The 17,998-nt window shown below is 50.9% G+C and overlaps 1 protein-coding gene across 2 annotated transcripts in view; it reads right to left on the minus strand.

The window, feature by feature from the left end:
• TRAPPC10 (trafficking protein particle complex subunit 10) overlaps nt 1–17,992 on the minus strand; it is an 87,628-nt gene extending 69,636 nt beyond the window's left edge. For both annotated transcript variants that reach the window (XM_049627737.1, XM_049627736.1), the window contains exon 1: nt 17,798–17,992. In XM_049627737.1, coding sequence (XP_049483694.1) covers nt 17,798–17,864 — 67 coding nt within the window. In that variant the 5' untranslated portion in view covers nt 17,865–17,992. The remainder of the gene's footprint in view (nt 1–17,797) is intronic.
• Between the last annotated feature and the right edge of the window lie 6 nt (nt 17,993–17,998).

Below are 17,998 nucleotides of genomic sequence, written 5' to 3' on the forward strand. Positions count from 1 at the left end.
CGGAGCATCAGGGGCGGGGGCGAGGGGACCGGACACACGGGCGCTGACAGCCTGACCGCCCGGCCCCGGCTCCTCGCCAAAGCCACCTACCTAACCAGCTGAGTCAGCCGGGGGACGCCGCCACCCTCCTGTGCCTCCGAGGACCATCTTCGAAGTAGGAAAATAATACCGAGGGCTGCGGCCACACAAATAACCTTGAACGAGGCCTGACACAAAGTATTTTGGGTTCTTCCTACTACATTTTTTGTTAAAATAAAAACCATTTTTGTTTTACGTTCAGTTGGCAGCCACCTTAAAAATCATTAAAGTAAGAAAATATTCGGTTAGCGTCACATTTCTTACCGTGGACTGCCATTCCTACTGTCTCTCTAGAAGGTTCCAAGGTTAATGTACAAAAATTACCACTCTTGTGCTAACACGGCAGTAAGGGCAACCACACGGAAGCTGTCCCCTGTCTCACTGGTGTTCGTCCGTCCTCGTCCCAGAGCCTCCAGCGGACATACATGTGGACACAGAGCGGAACGATGAAACGCCCCTTATGCCCCCCACCAAGCGAGCTCCCAGGAAAATCCTAACAGTAAAACTCATGTAAATGGAGACTGTAATTTTCTTGAATTCTCTCATGGAATAAATCTTTAATTTGTGTCCCAAATTTAATTTTAAAAGATTACAGGTCAACCAGCACAGTAACTGTGGGCTTAAATGTGACCGGCTGACCTCAGTGCCTGTTCTGAACTGAACCGTGTCCCCCCACGAAAGTCATGTTGAAGTCCTAACCCCAGTAGCTCTGAATGGGACTGTATCTGGAGATCAGGTCTCTGAAGAGGCAATTACGTTAAATGACGTCTTTAAGGTCTTCGGGCCCTGATCCCATCTGACTGGTGCCCTTCTAAGAAAAGAAAATGTGAACGCACAGAGAGAGACACCAGGGATGTGACAAGATTGTGGGAGGACAGAGAGAAGACAGCTGTCTACATGGCAAGAAGGGAAAGCCTCAGCAGCAGACCCTACTGAGACCTTGATCTTGGACTCCCGGCCTCCAGAACTGCAAGTTTCGGTTGCTTCAGCCACAAAGGCAGCCCGAGCAGACAGAACCGTGCCCCCCGATTTACATCTGGAGACCAAATTCTTCTAACCCACTGAGGCTCTATCTACACTGTGGAACAAGAATAGAGAAAAGCTACCATGATGTTCCAGAATACACACCTATTATCATAATTCTCTTCAACCTTCAGATCGAGGGTTATGAAAACCTGCGATGCCCCCTGAAAACGGGCTCTGGAGAGTCAGAGCACGAAAAGGGAAAGACAGGAGTTGAGGCTAAAACTCTTAATGAAATCTCAGCTAATGTGATAAGTAATTAGCAACACATGCTTTGTAGAGTCCCCAAATAGCCACAAAGTAGAAAAGTCCTTAGAGCTTTGAGGTCTGAATGGTAAGACAGAACGTCCAAGCTGATGTTTCAACTTTAATCCCATGGGCAACAGAGGGAGAAACACCAAGGATTCAGTTCTGTGAAAGTAGCTACGGGGGCACCTGGGGGGCTCAGCCGGTTGAGGGCCGACTTCGACTCAGGTCGTGATCTCAGCAGTCCGTGAGTTCAAGCCCCACGTCGGGCTCTGTGCTGACAGCTCGGAGCCTGAAGCCTGCTTCGGATTCTGTGTCTCCCTCTGTCTTCCCCTCCTTCACTTGCACTCTGTCTCTGTCTCTCAAAAATAAACGTTAAAAAAATTATTTTAATAAAAAATAAATAAATAAAACATTAAAAAAAATTTTTTTAAGTAGCTACTAAAAGCAAAAATGAGGCTTAAGACTGATGTGCTCAAGTTTCGAGAACCCTGTTCAGGAAATTGTCCTGTTTACTTTTCCACTCTGGAGAACCCTATTAAAAAAGTAAAGTCAAAGTATTTATTGCAACAACTAAGATCCCTGTGTGTGTGTGTGTGTGTGTGTGTGTGTGTATGTGTGTGGGGGGGGAGGGGGACAAGGGAGGGAGGGAAAGGGAGGAAGAGAGAGGAAGAGAGAGGGAGAGAGAGGGAGAGAGAGGGAGAGAGAGGGAGGGAAAGGGGAGACTTCAACATAATTACTAAGGGTAATTCAAAGCATAATCCCACTAACATAAACCTCTCTCTCTGCATGTGTGACTACACGTATGACCCCGCTCTCGTCACTCCAGGGGACACGTGGAGACAGGAGGACCAGGGAGCACACAGTGGCCCCCACACCCATAGGCGGCTCCAGGGGGCCGCGGACCACAAGTCACCCTCTGCGCCGGCTACTGCCTTGCCGGCAGGACCCTGGCAGGAGCGGGGAGAGGCGCATAGGCACAGGAGCCACTCAAATGTGAAGGGAAACACTGGGACAGTCACCTTGCTCTGAAGACAGGGCTGTAACCACCTGGGGCGCCGCCCAGACCCGCTGAGCAAAGTCCAGCTCAGACACCCCTAACAAAGACGGGCAGAGTCCCAGGTTTCTGATTATATGAACCTGTTTTCTTATTATTTATGCCAGTAGTTAACTGGATTTTCTGTTACATGCTGTCAGATGACTGGCCGGACCTTCATTATTTCCTGAACTATTACTGTATTCTGAAATGTTTACGAGTATATATTTATATGTATTAATCATGTTATTCAAAAGTTTTTATGCTAAAAGCAGATAGGAACTAACTAAACACAGAGTGAAAAAGAATTAAAAAATATGACTTCAGTGATTTAAGCATAAATGGGTCTTTTTCAACAAACTCAACATTTTTCTCAGACCTTTAAAACAGAAGGGCTTGGGAACTCAATTGTAGAGAAAGTAATTAGGAACTTATGCCAACATTAAAAAGACACTAACGTGTCCAATTTACAAAATATGACTTCAGATACAGATGTATCACTTCGATTTTAGATCACCGGCAGTAGGAAAACAGCTATTTTTGAAACAGCTCTCATCTTCAAAGAAGTCGATCACAACTAAAAATAGAAACCTGTCGGCTACAGTCTTTTCTGACCCAAGATGCTGTCACTGAGATGAGAGTCTAACCAGAGCGTAACAGCAGCCCCAGATGCCCCACCCCCCACCTGACGACACCACGCGAGCGCCAGGCCAGCCACGAGCTGCCCACACAACCCTAGACCATTTGTCCTACAGCAACCAGAAGAGCCGTACGACATTCACCTTCAATCACGTTGAGCACGAAGCCTTTATCTTAGGTCCACTACAACTACAAAGTCACAAAGTTATTTAGTGTCCAAATTTTTGAGACTCAGATTCTGAATTCTTTCTTCCTTTCTTTCTTTCTTTCTTTCTTTCTCTCTCTCTTTCTTTCTCTTTCTCTCTCTCTTTCTTTCGAGAAAGAGGTGAGGTCATGACCTGAGCCGAAACCAAGAGTCAAACACTTAACTGACTGAGCCACCCAGGCGCCCCCAGAGTTTTCATTCGTAACAGTGGACAACAGCTGGAACAGAATCAACGTTAGGTTGACACTTACAGACTAGAGGACGTCAGGATGCCCTGCTTTGTGCAAAAATGCCTCAAACAAGACCAACAACTGGCACTTTACCCCCTGGGAGTTCTCCGTCCAAAGCAAACCGTCCAAAGGGGTTCTATCTGAGGGACAAGATCACAGGGGTGTTTGCTTTCTGCATGTCAGGAATATGGCATGTCTCAACTAAAATAACATAAAGGTATTCTCTTTAACCTAAAAGAAAAACGCCCGTACCTACCTTCAAAAAGCTATAAATCTGATGTTCCTACGATGTTTATGCAACAATTTTTAAACGATTTTAGGACTCAATTATGCCAGGAGGATTGAATTTGGCACTAAACGGTCTACAGAAAAAGTAGCATAAGTTACCAAATGTGGTTTGAGTACTTGACAGCTATAAATTATGCCTCAGGGGAAACACAAGGCTAATTTAAAAGTTACTTTCAGTTGGGAAGGACACAGGGTTTTCACACTTGTAGAACCGTTACTTCCCATGATTTTTTTTTTCCCCGAGACACGTGGGAAGGGCATTTCGGAATCTACGTCACGGTCCTGCCTGCCTCAGCCTGTGAATACGTCCCCTCACACGGCAAGGGTGCAGCTAGACAGGGCTGCTCCTCGGGTGATCTTAAACAAAGAGATTATCCCCGATCCTCCGGGAGGGCCAAGGTGCTCACAGGAGAGTAATTCAATGGGGGAGGAGGGAGGCAGCAGGGCCAGAACCAAAGAGGTGGCATCCTGCGAAGGACCCAACTGGTCACTGTTGCCTCTGAAGGCGGAGGAAGGGCCGTGAGCCGAACAACGCGGGCAGCCTCTAGACGCCGGAAAAGGACAAGGCAACGGATTCTCCCCCGGAGCCTCCAGAAGGAATCAGCCCGGCGGCCCCCTGATTTTAGCCCAATGAGACCCATTTCAGACTTCTGACCTCCACGACTCTAAAAGAATATATTGTGTTCTTTTAAGGCACTGAGTCTATACAATTTGTTACAACACCACAAGAAAAATTAAAGCGCTTAATTTGCAACAACGACAAATTTTGCACAATATCTTTCTTCTGAGGTTCTAGGAGGGCTTGCTAAGCTACAGGCGGTTTGGCACCAGGTGAGAGCTGGCTACAAGAAGTCAGAGAGGGGCCGTCCATTTACTGTCCAAACACAGCACAGTGCACCGGGGACACCCTCAGCACTGGGCACACGCGCTCTGCACTCGCAAGCCGGCCCGAGGAGAGAAGGCCACTCCGCAAATGGAAACTGAGGCCCGAGCAGGTGCATCTCCCTAACCTGCCCGAGGTCAAGCAACCAATAAGCCTCAAAGCTGGGACTGACTCACCTCCAGGCAGCCTGGCTCTGCACTCAACATTCTTCTCTACGGCTCTGGGTTGTGTCTCTATTTCTTTTAATTGTGTGCTGATTAATCTGCAGACAGGCCCTGTCGATGCTGCTTGGCTGAAGATACAGGTTCCGGGAGACACTTCCTTCCCTCAACAGTGAACATTTCTGTCATTTGCTTACCAGTCACCAGCCCTTAAACATGCAAAGCTATGAAATCTTAACACAGAAGTATAAAAGGATCGGGACACTATAACCATGAGAGAGTTGCAGAGAAAAACAAAAGGTTCAGCCAATTTGCAGCTGATGGGTAGCTTCCCTCGTAATTAATACGTGTATTTTCAAGCTCAGTATTTTTAGCTGCAGATTGATGTTGGGTAAAAGATCTTAAATAAAGCTTTTAAATATCTGTTGATACAAATTTCTCATACAGTATAATTTTTCTTGGAATTCTTTAGTATAATCTTAGTAAAGGGAAATAGTAACCTCTCCAATAAAACACTCCTCTCACTTGATCTCAAGCTCTTGAAGACGTCCAGATTATTTTAGCCTGTTAGCAAAGCGGGTGTCCTCGACAATCTAACGGGCAATGTCTTATCTTAAAAGCATTAGACTTAGCCTGTGGGACTCCACAGGTTCCCGCACGGACGGGTGGCCAAGACGGGACGGGTTGTAACTCAACGTGAACGAGTGCCGGTGAGAGACCGAGGAGCCTGCGTTTGGAGGCCTGGGTGTCCCCGCTCTGAGGACCTCCTCGCCGGGACCCTGGAGGCGGCCAGCTGTGGGGTGCCTGGACTAGGGACGGATGACCAATGTCGAGGCCCTTCCAAGCGAGGGATTAGATGATTCTACCTTTGAACAAATACGTCAAAGGAAATATATAACGTATCTAGCCTTTGCCTTACAGAAAAATCTTCAGAAAGAGCCACTCTTCGGGTTTGCGGTTAACGAACGCAAGCTACGGTTCAGCAGCCGGCAGCGTGTTCCCGTCTGAAAACGGGGGGCTGAAGACAGAGCACCGTCAGTGACCCGAACACCGCATGCACTTGCCCACAGGCCATACATGACTCCGTTGCTCAACAGCTTTTCGGAGAACGGACTTTCAAACGGACGATAAAAACGTCCAAGGTCACAAGCGGGGAGGTCCCGCCAGCCCGTTCAATCATGTGTAAAGCGTATTTGCTATACTTCTTGTACCATGTCAGCACAGTAATGAAAATTAATGAATGCTTCAAACCGGTAGCTCTTTCGTGGGGAAACCTAATGTCAGATGCGTAGTCACAGGATATAAAAACCCTCCCCCGTGGTCCTCCCCGAGTATCTGCACATACAAGGTTTTCACATTTGGGGATTGGAAGTGGGGAGTGAGGTTAATGAGAAAAAACAAAGAAGATCCAGAAGTCATTCAGATTCTAGAAGCAGAAACCCAGGTGTAGTCTGTCCTGTAAGATGGGCAACTGACCCCTCGCTTCTGCGTATAAACACTGCCCTCCCTTCATCGCGAGGCGCATGCTTGGGAAGCAAGTGAGCCCTCCCTCCCACAGCGCTGCACCACAGAGGCCAAGCGTAAAGAAAAGTAATTTCCCACAGTCAACATGATGGGGATGATGGAGAGCTCCCTTGTCGGGTCGTCCGCTGTCCTGCCAAAATACAGATGTTAAATCACGAGTCGTGTATCCTGCCCCTCCAGCACTGGAGTTCAAGGCACACCCACTGCACCCTGCTCTCACCGCTGTGACGTGTGCACGTGGCCGCTCTCCACGCCGCTCTTCTCTCCCCCAGCAGCCGGTCTCTAGAACAGTTACTACCCCGGGTGTGATCAAAGGGGAAAAACACAATCTACGCTAGCAGTAATCGAGTTGTGTGCCGCGGGAGAAAGCAGGAAAGGAACCACAGCCAACACGCAGAGACTACGCACAAGATATAAAGCCCCAAAGTCGCCTTCCTTTTTGACATGAAGGCAATTTAGCACACGCCAAGAGCGCCAAATGTTCGAGTAAACAATTCTAACCAGGACAACAGTCCCCTTCTCTGGCATTCACGGATCGAATGCGGCCTAAAACTCAGGAGATGAAACATAAAAAGAAGACTGGATGAGTGCATCTAAATAAAGAACACTGAAGAGTTAGCCCTTGTCGGTTTACATATTTTTAAATAAAGAAAATATGGAGAGGTGGCTCAGTAGGTTAAGCCTCCAACTCTTGATTTCGGCTCAGGTCATAATCATGGTTCGTGGGTTCGGGTCCCACGTCAGGCTCCGCTTCAGATTCTCCCCCTGCCCCCTCTCTCTCTCTCTGCTCTTCTTCTGCATATGCACGCACTCTCAAAATGAACTTAAAAAAATTTTTTTTAGTTAAAAAAAAAAAAGAAAATACGAAATGACTGTAGCAGTCTGAATCACACACAGCATTTACGAGTTCAAGAGATCATGCCTGCCACAGGCCCGCCCCTGCTCTGGGGCTTTGGAGACAAGGGCTCCTAAAACCGCTCTTCCCCTAGGGTTCCCAAAGACCACCTTCTCAGTGAGGTCCAGCTGTAGCTTCCAAAGGGCGCACCATCATGGAGGGGAATTTGGCAACACCTAGCAAAATCACGTGTTTTCCGTAGCCCCGGCAATCCCTGAAGGGACCTATCCCAACAGACACACGCACAAAGCTGTTTGATTCAGGACTGTATGAAACAGCAAAATACAAAACCACTTCTCTCCCCGGATGGGGGCCAAGGAGAACAAACCACGGAATGGCTACATAACAGAGTTCTGCGGGACTGAAAACACCAACAGGAAAGATCTCCAGGAAATGTTGAGAAAAAAAGCGAGGGGGGGAATGTGTGTGTGTGTGTGTGGTCTGCAATCTCCTACCCCAGAAAGGGAAGTACAAATACGTATGAATTTTTTTTATGGAAGGAGAATACTTGGAGAAGGAAGGGACAGGGTGGAGAGGAGCCAAGTACACACTGCCTTCTTGTCCATACACCTTGCTTGGAAGATACGATTTTGAAAGCAGGTACATATTCACATTATTACGAAACAAGGTTAAACTTCTAAAAAGCTTTCCCTAAAAACGTCAGAAAAAAATACAACAAATGAAGTTAAATGTATGCGCGGTGGGCAGTATAAGCACCAAGAAAGAAGTCGGACAAGGGAGGCAGTCTGACTGCGCTCCTAGTGGGATATATCCAAACATCAGAGGGCTATTAAAAATGTTTTAACTCGGTGTTCACGAGTCACTGTCGACGGCTGAGTGAAAGACACCGCGTTAAGTGGCTCCCTGGGCCTGCAGCAGCCCCATCACCAAGGTGTTTGTTAGAAATGCCCGTTCCCAGGTCCACCCCTGACCCGCTGAGTCAGAAATTAGGGTGGAGCCCGGGGTCAGGTTCTAACAAGCCCTCTAGGGGATTCTGATGCAGCTCTCTCTCTACCTCTCTCATCCCCAAGTACCCACAGAACAGGGGGGAAGAAAGAAAATTGGAAGAGAGAGCAGTTAATTAAACCTCAAAAGAGAGACAGAGGGAAACCGGGATCTGAAGACAGACCAGAAGAGCATTGAGCTCAAAACCCTACTGGTATACTAATTAATTCAAAGATTAAAAAAAAAAAAAAAAAAAAAAAAAGACATTGAAAATGTAAACACCAGGGCGCCTGGGCGGCTCAGTCAGTTAAGCATCTGACTTCAGCTCAGGCCATGATCTCACAGTCATGAGACGGAGACCTGAGTTGGGCTCAGCACAGAGCACGGAGCCTGCCTGGGATTCTCTCTCTCCTTCTCTGTCCCTCCCCAGCTCGTTCTCTCTCTTTCTCAAAATAAGTAAATAAACTTCAAAAAATAAAAGTCCCGGTCTTTCAGAGATATGCTGTCTTGAAAGGCACACGCTGTCTTCGCTCCGGCTGCCATGACAAAATACCACGACAGGAGTTGTTTTCTCCCAGTTCTGGAGCCCGGAAGTCCAAGATCAAGGTGCTGGCCATTCAGTTCCAGGTACCTGATTTCTTCCTGGTTGGTGCCTCGCCCGTCCTGGTGCTCAGTGGCCTTTCCTTGCCGTGCAGGAGGAGGCAGGGCGCGTGCTCGCCCTCTTCTCATAGGCCTCTGACTCCATCCCCGGGGCCAACATCCCCTCCTAACCCGCTCACCACCCAAAGACCCCCGTCTCGCAATACTGCCACACTGGGGAGCGGGGCTCCCACCTAGGAACTGCGGGGAGGGGAGCCAAACCTTTGGTCCATAACACGTACACTTACGGATAAGCGTACACACTTGGGATTTGCTTCGGAAATAACATGGGATTAGGGGGATGGGGGTTTGGACGTGCGAGACTGGCCAATCCGTCCAACTGCTGAAGTTGGGTGACAGGTTGGCGGGGTTCCTTTACCCTGTTCTTACTACTTTTGTACACATTTGCCAGTCTCCATACTTGCAATAAAAAGTTGAAATGCTACAGTTCTCCCACTTCTCTTCCCCTTTTCTTTTTTCCCACAGCACGTAGCCACAGTTACGTAATTTACTGCACATGCATACGGTCTACCTCCTCTTGCTGGAATGTAGGCTCTACGAGGGCTGGGGTCTGTGCTCACGGATGCGCCTGCACACATCACCGCTGCGGAGCCCAACCCTACGCCAGACAGCCAGGGCCCCGCAGCACAGGGCACCCTGCAGCAGAGAGTAACGCCAAGTGCTGGGGTCAGAATACGCTCCCAGGCTATGAATGCAACTTTAGAATGGATGAGATCACACTGAGGATTTCTAGCGCGGCTGACTTCCTCGGTTCTGAGACTTAGGAAGCGAGATTTTTATTTCACTGAACTCTATGGCAAAGGATTTCTCTGAGGGGTAATTTTAGAGACAAGTCCCCCCCTCAGTGTGGGCAGACGGTGTCTGCCTCCCCACCTACTTGGTAAAGTCGTGGCACGGGAGGAGGCCGATCCTCCCTGTGCCATCAAATACTGAGGGACCCTGGTCGGGCACAGCCGAACCCGCCCTGGCGTCTTCACCTTCAAAATGACCCCTGACGGCCCATCCTATTTTCACCTCCACACTTAGAAACCTACTAATTGATCCACTGATCCAAAAGTGCCCGTAAATGGGGAGCTGTGAAGCTAGTAAAAATCACTACCTGAAAAGGTTATTCTTAGTTCCAAGGCTCTACCTAAAATTTTAGCTCTAAAATGTACACAATTACTTCTGAATGCTAAACAGACCTGTTGAAAACAAGAAACATTCCAAACTTACAATAGTTCCCAGTGAAACCAAGGTCTAAACCTGTTGTCAGTTTCCTCATAATTTCTCTGCTCACTTTCTTTAAAATTTTGCAAACAAGGACCTAAAAGAACATGAAGGAACAAAACACCACGGAACACAAGCACAAGAAGCTAACTAAAGGCACTGACCGCCCAGGGGAAAATAACAAAGGAGACAGACATTACCAAAAACGTTCACTTTTTCCAAGAGACCATCCCACCTCGTGCCAACATCTAGAGCCCCAAATCCCAGATGCCGAGGAATCATTCCCCTGGTCAAGAGACCGGCAAAGACAAACCTCTACGACCGAGGCTGCGTTACACAACCAGGGAAGCACGAGGGACGTTGGCTGATGTGCACCCGGATGCCAACGCAGACACTGAGGCAGGGAACGAACTCGGCCCCCCGACGACCTGTCCACCTCCCGAACCCCTAAACCTGCGGCTGGGATCTTACTTGGAAAAAGGATTTGTAGATGGAATGAAGTTCAGGATCCCAAATGAGATCACCCCAGATCATCCGGGTGGGCGCTACATCCCACGACACGCGTCCCGATAAGAGACAGGGGAGCAAATGCAGAGAGAGACGAACCACGCGAGACAAGGCGGACCCAGGACAGAGACGAGAGAGGCGCAGCTCCGAGCCAAGGGATGCCAGGGGCTGCTGGCGGCGTGCAGAGGCAGGAAGGGTCTTCCCCAGGAGCCGCAGGAGGGAGCACGGCCTACAGCACCTCGCTTTTCCACTTCCGGTCTCCAGAACTGCAGGAGAACAGATTTCCATGGTTTTAAGCCGGCAGGTTTCCGATAATCTGTTACAACAGCCCTAGGAAACTAAGGTATATGGCATAAAATACAAAATAGAATGCCCATTTTTTCCTAGCACCATTCCAATTCGTGTTTTAGTCATGTTTTTGGCTATACCTCTTAAATGTCAAAGTAAACGCAGCTGAACATGCAACTCAGAAGCGGTCCAATCATCAATAAACACATAAAAAGAACTAATCATCAGGCAAATGCACCGCCAAACAACTACAACGAACTCGGGCTGAACAAAGAGATCCTGGATACAATATCAACAGCGCCACCCAAAAGTAAAAAAATTAATAATGAGACTTCATCAAAATTAAAAATGTTTGTACTCCGAAAGACAGCATTCAGAAAATTAAAGACCGCCAAAGATTAGAAAAAAATATTCGCAAATCATGGATCTGAGAAAGGACAGGTATCAGAAAATACAATAAACGCTTATAACTCAACGATAATCTAATTTAAAAAAGGGCAAAACAGGAGCTCTTGTGTGGCTCAGTCGGTTAAGCGTTGGTCTCCTGACTGTGGCTCAGGTCATGCTCTCTGTTCAAGAGTTCAAGCCCCACATCGGGCTCCGTTCTGACAGCACAGAGCCTGCTTTGGATCTTTTCTCTCTCTGTCTCTCTCTCTCTCTCTCTCTCTCTGACTCTCCCTCACTTACGCACACATGGGGGCACTGTCTCTCTCAAAAAATAATAAACTTAAAAAAAAAAAAAAAGGGCAAGGTGGCTGGGTGACTCAGTCAGTTAAGCATGTGACTTTGGCTCAGGTCATGATCTCATGGTTCCTGAGTTCGAGCCCCGTGTCAGGTTCTGTGCTGACAGCTCTGAGCCCGAAGCCTGCTTTGGATTCTCTCCCTCTCTCTCTCTCTCTCTCTCTCTCTCTCCCTCTCTCTGCCCCTTCCCCACTTGTGCTCTGTCTCTCTCAAAAATAAACAAACATTAAAAAAAATCAAAAAAGAAAAGGACCAAATATCTGAATAAACATTTCACTAAAGAAGATATACAAAAGGCTACTAAGAATTGGCAAAAATGCTCAACTTCACTAGTCGTGAGGGAAATGCAAATTAAAACCAAAATCAGACACCACGTCACGTGTGCTGGGATGGCTCTAATAAAAAAAAAAAAAAAAAAACACCGACAGGTGTGTGTCCACGGGCATACAGAGCTTCTGGAACCCTCGCACACTGCTGGTGGCCATGGCTAAGCACTACAGACACTTTGGAAAACAACTGAGCAGTTTCTTAAAAAGTTAAACATAAGCTTATCACACAACACAGCAGCTCGGCTCCTAAGAATCCCCCACAAAAAATGACAACAGGTCCACACAGATAGACCCTCAAATGCTCCAGCCACACTATTCTTAACAGCCAAAAAGCGGAAACACTCCGAACATCCACCAGCTGGGGAACAGCCCAACAAGACGGGGTCCATCCCTCGGGCGGCCCGCTAGCCACAAATGAAAGGAACGGACTCCAGACGAAGGCACAGCCTCCAAGGACGAGGACGATCAGCCTCCAGACACCGCTGAGGACAAAAAGGCAGCCACAAGGCTGCACGCCACGGGATTCCGTCTGGACGAAACGTCTAGAAAACACCAGTGTAGAGGGACAGCTGACGCGCGGTCCTGGAAGGGTCCGAGCGAGGGAAGTGCACGCCGGGACTTCTCTTATAGCGGGCTCGCCCGAACCCCAGGGAGAACCGGCTTCAAAAGGCTGGGGTGGAGGCAGGGAGGCGGCGGGGAGGCCGCTGGGGCAGAGCAGGGAGAGCAACGCTGGCTGGTGCTCGGGGGAGAGACAGCAAAGGTGGGAGAAGTGGCTGGATTGGAGATAAATGTCAGAGGTCAACAACGACTGTGGGCAGCCTGACTGCCAGTTGTGGGAGAAAGAGAGGAGTCCTCAATGTTCATGTTCCGCTGAAAAACCAAATATTCTCTGCGACCAAACACCGAGCGCACGTGCATACACGTGCACTCCCGCCCAGAGCAGTTACAGAGGAAAGACGCCCGCACGGGAGGGAGCAAGGCCAAGGCCGCACAGGGCACAGGGTGGCAGAGGCTCAGGGAGGCGGGAGCGACCGGTGCGCCCAGGGGACCAAAGGCCGGCGGCCAGTGGCGGCGGGACGGGAAGCGCCAGGCACCGGATTCGGCGGGGGACCAGCACCCCGTGACCACACACACCGAACCCTGCGGCTCCCGGGAGCACACGCTCTGACGACCGGCCAAAAGCTTTCTGAGACGAGCAGCGCTTCCGCCCGTCCCTTGCACGCCCGCAGAAGGCGGCCCCCCCAGGCCGCCGGTCCCCACCAGCGTGCCAGGCCGCCCCGTGCTCCGCTCCTCTCTGGGCACACGCGGTCGTGACGTCCGCCGGACTGGACTACCTCGTCCCGGCAGAGCTTAGGAACGAAAATCAGACCCTGGAGTTTCACCTGCATAAACAAATCACACTTCACTGGAGACTCTTCACAAACACATCCTGTAAATCGGGCCTGTAAGCAAATCCAAACAGAAAAGGAACTTTACTTCTACATCATCCTTTCAAATCCACCCTAGAGATAACACACTAGTAATGTGGGTTTCCAAGCCATGTACCCTGGTGCCTCCCGGTACCGCAGCAAACCCACAGAGGCCCCATCACACAGTATTCTGAATTTATGAGGAAGACAGCAGTGCTGAGAGGTACTGAACCCCACTCGAGGTATTCAGTTTCAGTATCAGGTCCTGCTACATTCCTTTCAAAGACATCATTATATCATAAAACAGGGTGGTTGCCAGGATAAAAGGAAAGTACCATAAACCCCCCCCACACACACACACACAGAGGATGGCATTGTCCAATCTGACTCCCAAGCTACAGAAGTTGTACAGTGCCCAACAGGTACAACCATCCCATTTATGTTACTGTGGTTGGTTATCTAAGAATGAAAATGAAAATGTTTCCTCTAATTTATGTGTATTATTTTTTCAAATAACTACCATTAAGACATAATACTTACTTAATAAAATTATTTGGACCTAACTAATAAGCGGAATTACGAAGTATTCTTTTCTTTTTAAATTTTTTGTTTAACGTTTATTCATTTTTGAGAGACAGAGCATGAGTGGGCTCCAGGCTCCAGGCTCCGAGCCATCAGCACAGAGCCCGACGCGGGGCTCGAACTCACGGACCGCGAGATCATGACCTGAGCGGAAGTCGGACGCCCAAATGACCGAGCCACCCAGGTGCCCCTGAAGTCTTCTTCCTAACTTAGAGATACCATGAAAAAATTACTGAGACACTAAAGGCACTGTGAATAAAGAAAAGTTTAGAAATCACTGCTTGCTGGTTAACTTTTCTTGCACGTTGGTTCTTCTTCTGAGCGCTTATCGACCCTATGAGATTGGTACTATCACCATCCCTACTTCCCAGATGAGGAAGAGACCGTGACGTGCTCTAGGTCATGCGTGAAAGACCTACCCGTGTTAAGCACGCACACATACACGACACACAAACTGCAGGGTGAGAACCTCTGGTACCACCTTCGGTCCCTGCCCTCCAAATATACCTCATGGAACAGCGGGAGGTTCCCTAAGGACAGATGTTTCTCCCACATCTCCACTACTGATTCACTACTGGCTTAAGAATTTAGGGGCGCCTGGGGGGCTCAGTCGGTTGAGCGTCCGACTTCGGCTCAGGTCACGATCTCGCGGTTCGTGGGTGTGAGCCCTGCGTCCGGCTCTGTGCTGACGGCTGGGAGCCTGGAGCCTGCTTCAGATCCTGGGTCTCCATCTCTCTGCCCCTCCTCCGCTCCTGCTCTTTCTCTCAAGAATAAATAAACATTAAAAAAAAAAAATTTAATATGGACCAAGACCTACATTTACGTGCATCAATTTAAGTTACTTTTCTGGTACTCAAACTGAGACAGTGATTAAATCACAAGCATCATACTTTCAGGGTGGGTGGAAAATTACAATGTGCAAATTTAAAAACCATAGGGGGTAGGGGATCAAACTCCAACCAGGTTCAAAGCATTTACATACGTGCTCGTTTTTGTCGCCTTTTCCCCCTTTCAAAATGTATAATGTCAGATGTAAACCCTAACCAAATACAGAGATTCAGAAACATAAAGTACGCACCCTAAGAAGTGACTGGTCAGATCATCTGGATGAAGCACTATTATTTTTCGAATACTGTGCACTTCCAGGTGGAGAGACAGTATGTGCCATTTTAGGCGTGATGCCAGCAGTCAACAAAGAAACACCACAAATCAGTAGAATTACACTAACTCTGCCCACGAAACGAGAGCTGGGAAAGGAACATATCTTTCCTGACATACCTTTGGAACAGAAACCTAAGCCTTCATTCCACAGTAGACAACTGACCCAGTGGCGGGGGGGGGGGGGGGGGGGGGGGGGGGAGCGGGCGGGGCGAGGAAATCTAAGCCCCAACTTAAAATTAGATCAAATAAAACTGCTGGGTTTGTTTCAGACTGTGCATCTTTCGTGATTAATAACTTATCCTACAGGTATTCATACCGCTCCGATCGGGGAACTCGTCACGCTATTAAGCACCACTACCCGCTCGGCCGACCTCCCTGTGCATTGCATTTCTCTGGGATTTACTAACTTAGCTACTCCCGGGTCTAGACACACCCCCTGCTGAGGGAGTCGGGAGGAGGAAGTGAGCAGCAGGCTGAGAAACTGCTAGTGACGGGCTGAAGGTCAGGATGCTTTACAGGCAGCTTCAGAATCTTATCAAAAAAACCCAGCCAGCTTGCCAAGTGATAACGCAGCCTACTTACCGAGTCTCTGGGCGCTCTCCGCCCTTCTCCTGGCCACGTACGTACAAGCACTTCCTAAACTTGCCCGACCCAGCCCCACCCCACATTCTCGTCAGGAAGGTCCTCACGATTCACTTCCACTGAAAGTGAGCCGTCCTAAGCTGTACGAGAAACATCAAAACCAAGCACAGGCTCTGCCTTCGCCAGAAAAGGAATGAGGCCCGACCTCCCAGGTGCGGGGCGGCCCAGAGGCCAACAGACGTGGAGAACAGAAGCGCTGCAAACTAAGACGGGTGAGTACGATCCAGAATCTGAAGAACACGCAGCCTGGGGCGGATCCTGTCTCCGGCTGGGACTACCAGCTCCTCCCTGCAAAGCCGGCCGGAGAAGGGACCAGACAGGTGCCGCCCGGAGCGTCAGCCCCTGGCACGAAACACCAAGCTAGCTTCACGTGTGAACGGGGAAGCCACGTCTGCTAGAACGTGGCACGTTTAAAGGGACCTTTTTTACTTTCCCAGCGAACATTCTCTCAAGCCTCCTGACCGGCTGTGTGCCTTTTCAGACACTTACTCTGTGTGCTTTCCACACAGGGGACAAGCCTTCGTGACAAACCTGCCGGAAAGGAGAGCGTGTCCTCTAGCGGTCACGCGCGTGTGCATAAAAGCGAACATCCAACACCCCTGTGGACCACTGTCCTTCGGGGTAACAATTCATGCACGAAGTCAGGACACCCAGGAGCTTTCCCTCCAGGAAGGTGCTTACAGAAGACAAGCCAAGGGGCAGAAGCTGTAATTAGATTCTGGGGATCCCCCAGCGCTCCCAGCGCCCCGCACTTGGGGGAGGCCTTTCCAGGATCTGGATTACTCAGACACGGTGAAGACCGCGGCCAGCCCGGCCCCTCCTCCCGGAGGGTTCAGAGCGCAGGGCCACACGCACCTGTCCTCCCGGGCTGAAGCTGTGCGGGTGCAACACCTTGAGTAAGACTTTCAGGTGACAGATACTCCGGGGAAGAAAACAGCTATTGCTGAACCACGCCAGGGTCCAAATTCAGAGCAGACGCAGCCCGTCTCCCTGAGGTCTACCACGTCACGACGAGCAGCCCGCTTCAACCTTAAACACGCCACCTCTCAGGGTCCGACGAGAGGGCGCACACAGGAGTGCGTCCTAACCAGAAAAGGAGAATAAAGGGAGGAGACGGGAGGTGCTCAAGGCCCACACAGCGGACTCCACTAGGGCCTGGGCGGCCCGACTGTGCTGCAGAAGAAGACCACTGGCAACGAACTGAACACCGTCACAGGTCAAAAATCCTAACAGCCTGAAACACCTCCCTGCAAGACATCAAAACGTCAGCCGACCTTTCGACATCTCCTATAGCCTCCGTGTTCCTTTAAGCATCTAACCCTAAAGTTCCCGTAAAAAGTAGAATTTTTCTTTCTGCAAAGCAAACGGGCCCCGCGTGCATGCCTAGATGTGGCGCACGCCCGACAGGGAGCCACCCGTCTGGCTGTCCCGAGAGCGAGCCGGCCAGGGGGACGCTCCCCCGTGCCTCACCCGTGCAGCGGGTCTGTCCTCTGGCCGCGGGGAGGGCTCGCGGGTAACGCGCCCGGAACTGGGGGTGGCTCGCAGCCCAGCTCGGCCGGCAGCTGTCAGGCCGGTGGCCGCACACTTCGCACCGCTGCGACCCATCACCGGCGTCGTGTGCTCGGTCTCCCACTACGTCTACCACTTCCCGGAGCGAACTGCGCACGCACGCAAACTTCGTCCACGCTCGCAACTCTCAGAGCCACGAGACCCTCCCACGGGAGCGGAGGGGACGGCGGGCGGGAAGGCCAGGTCCGCCCCCACCGGGAAGGCCGGTCCCCTCCGCGCGCGGGGCCGCCTGCCAAGCCTCGGGGCTGCACGGGGCCGCACGGCGGGGCCCCCCGTTCCGCGCCCGCGATTCCGGGGCGCGCGCGCCTCCCGGGGGCCGTCCAAGTGCAGCGGCCCCGGCCCGCCAGGCCGTCCCGGCGGGGTCGGAGGTCGCCTTCCCGCTCGGAGGGCCCCGCCGCAGCCTCCGCCCCGGCCACACCTCCGTTCCAGGAAGCGGCCGGGCAGGGAGCGCGGGGGCCGGGCCGCAAGGGCCGGGGGCTGGGGACGGGAGCCCGGGCCGGGCGGCCCCTCAACGGCCGCCGCCCCCTCCCGCGCCGACGGGACTCACAGGTGACGATGGGCTTGTTCTCCATGGTGTAGATCACCGGCGGCAGCGGCGCCTCAGGGGCGTCCATGGGCGTCCGCCGTCACCGGCCCGGCCCCCCGCGCCCCATGGGCAGCCCCGAGGCCGCGCCGGGCCAGCCCGAGCCTGAGCGGCGCCGCGACAGGGAGGCCCGCCCGGCCGCGCGAGGCAGCTCCCGAGCCGGCC

This window comes from Panthera uncia, chromosome C2, assembly GCF_023721935.1.
Source record: "Panthera uncia isolate 11264 chromosome C2, Puncia_PCG_1.0, whole genome shotgun sequence".
NCBI classification, from domain to species: Eukaryota; Metazoa; Chordata; class Mammalia; order Carnivora; family Felidae; genus Panthera; species Panthera uncia.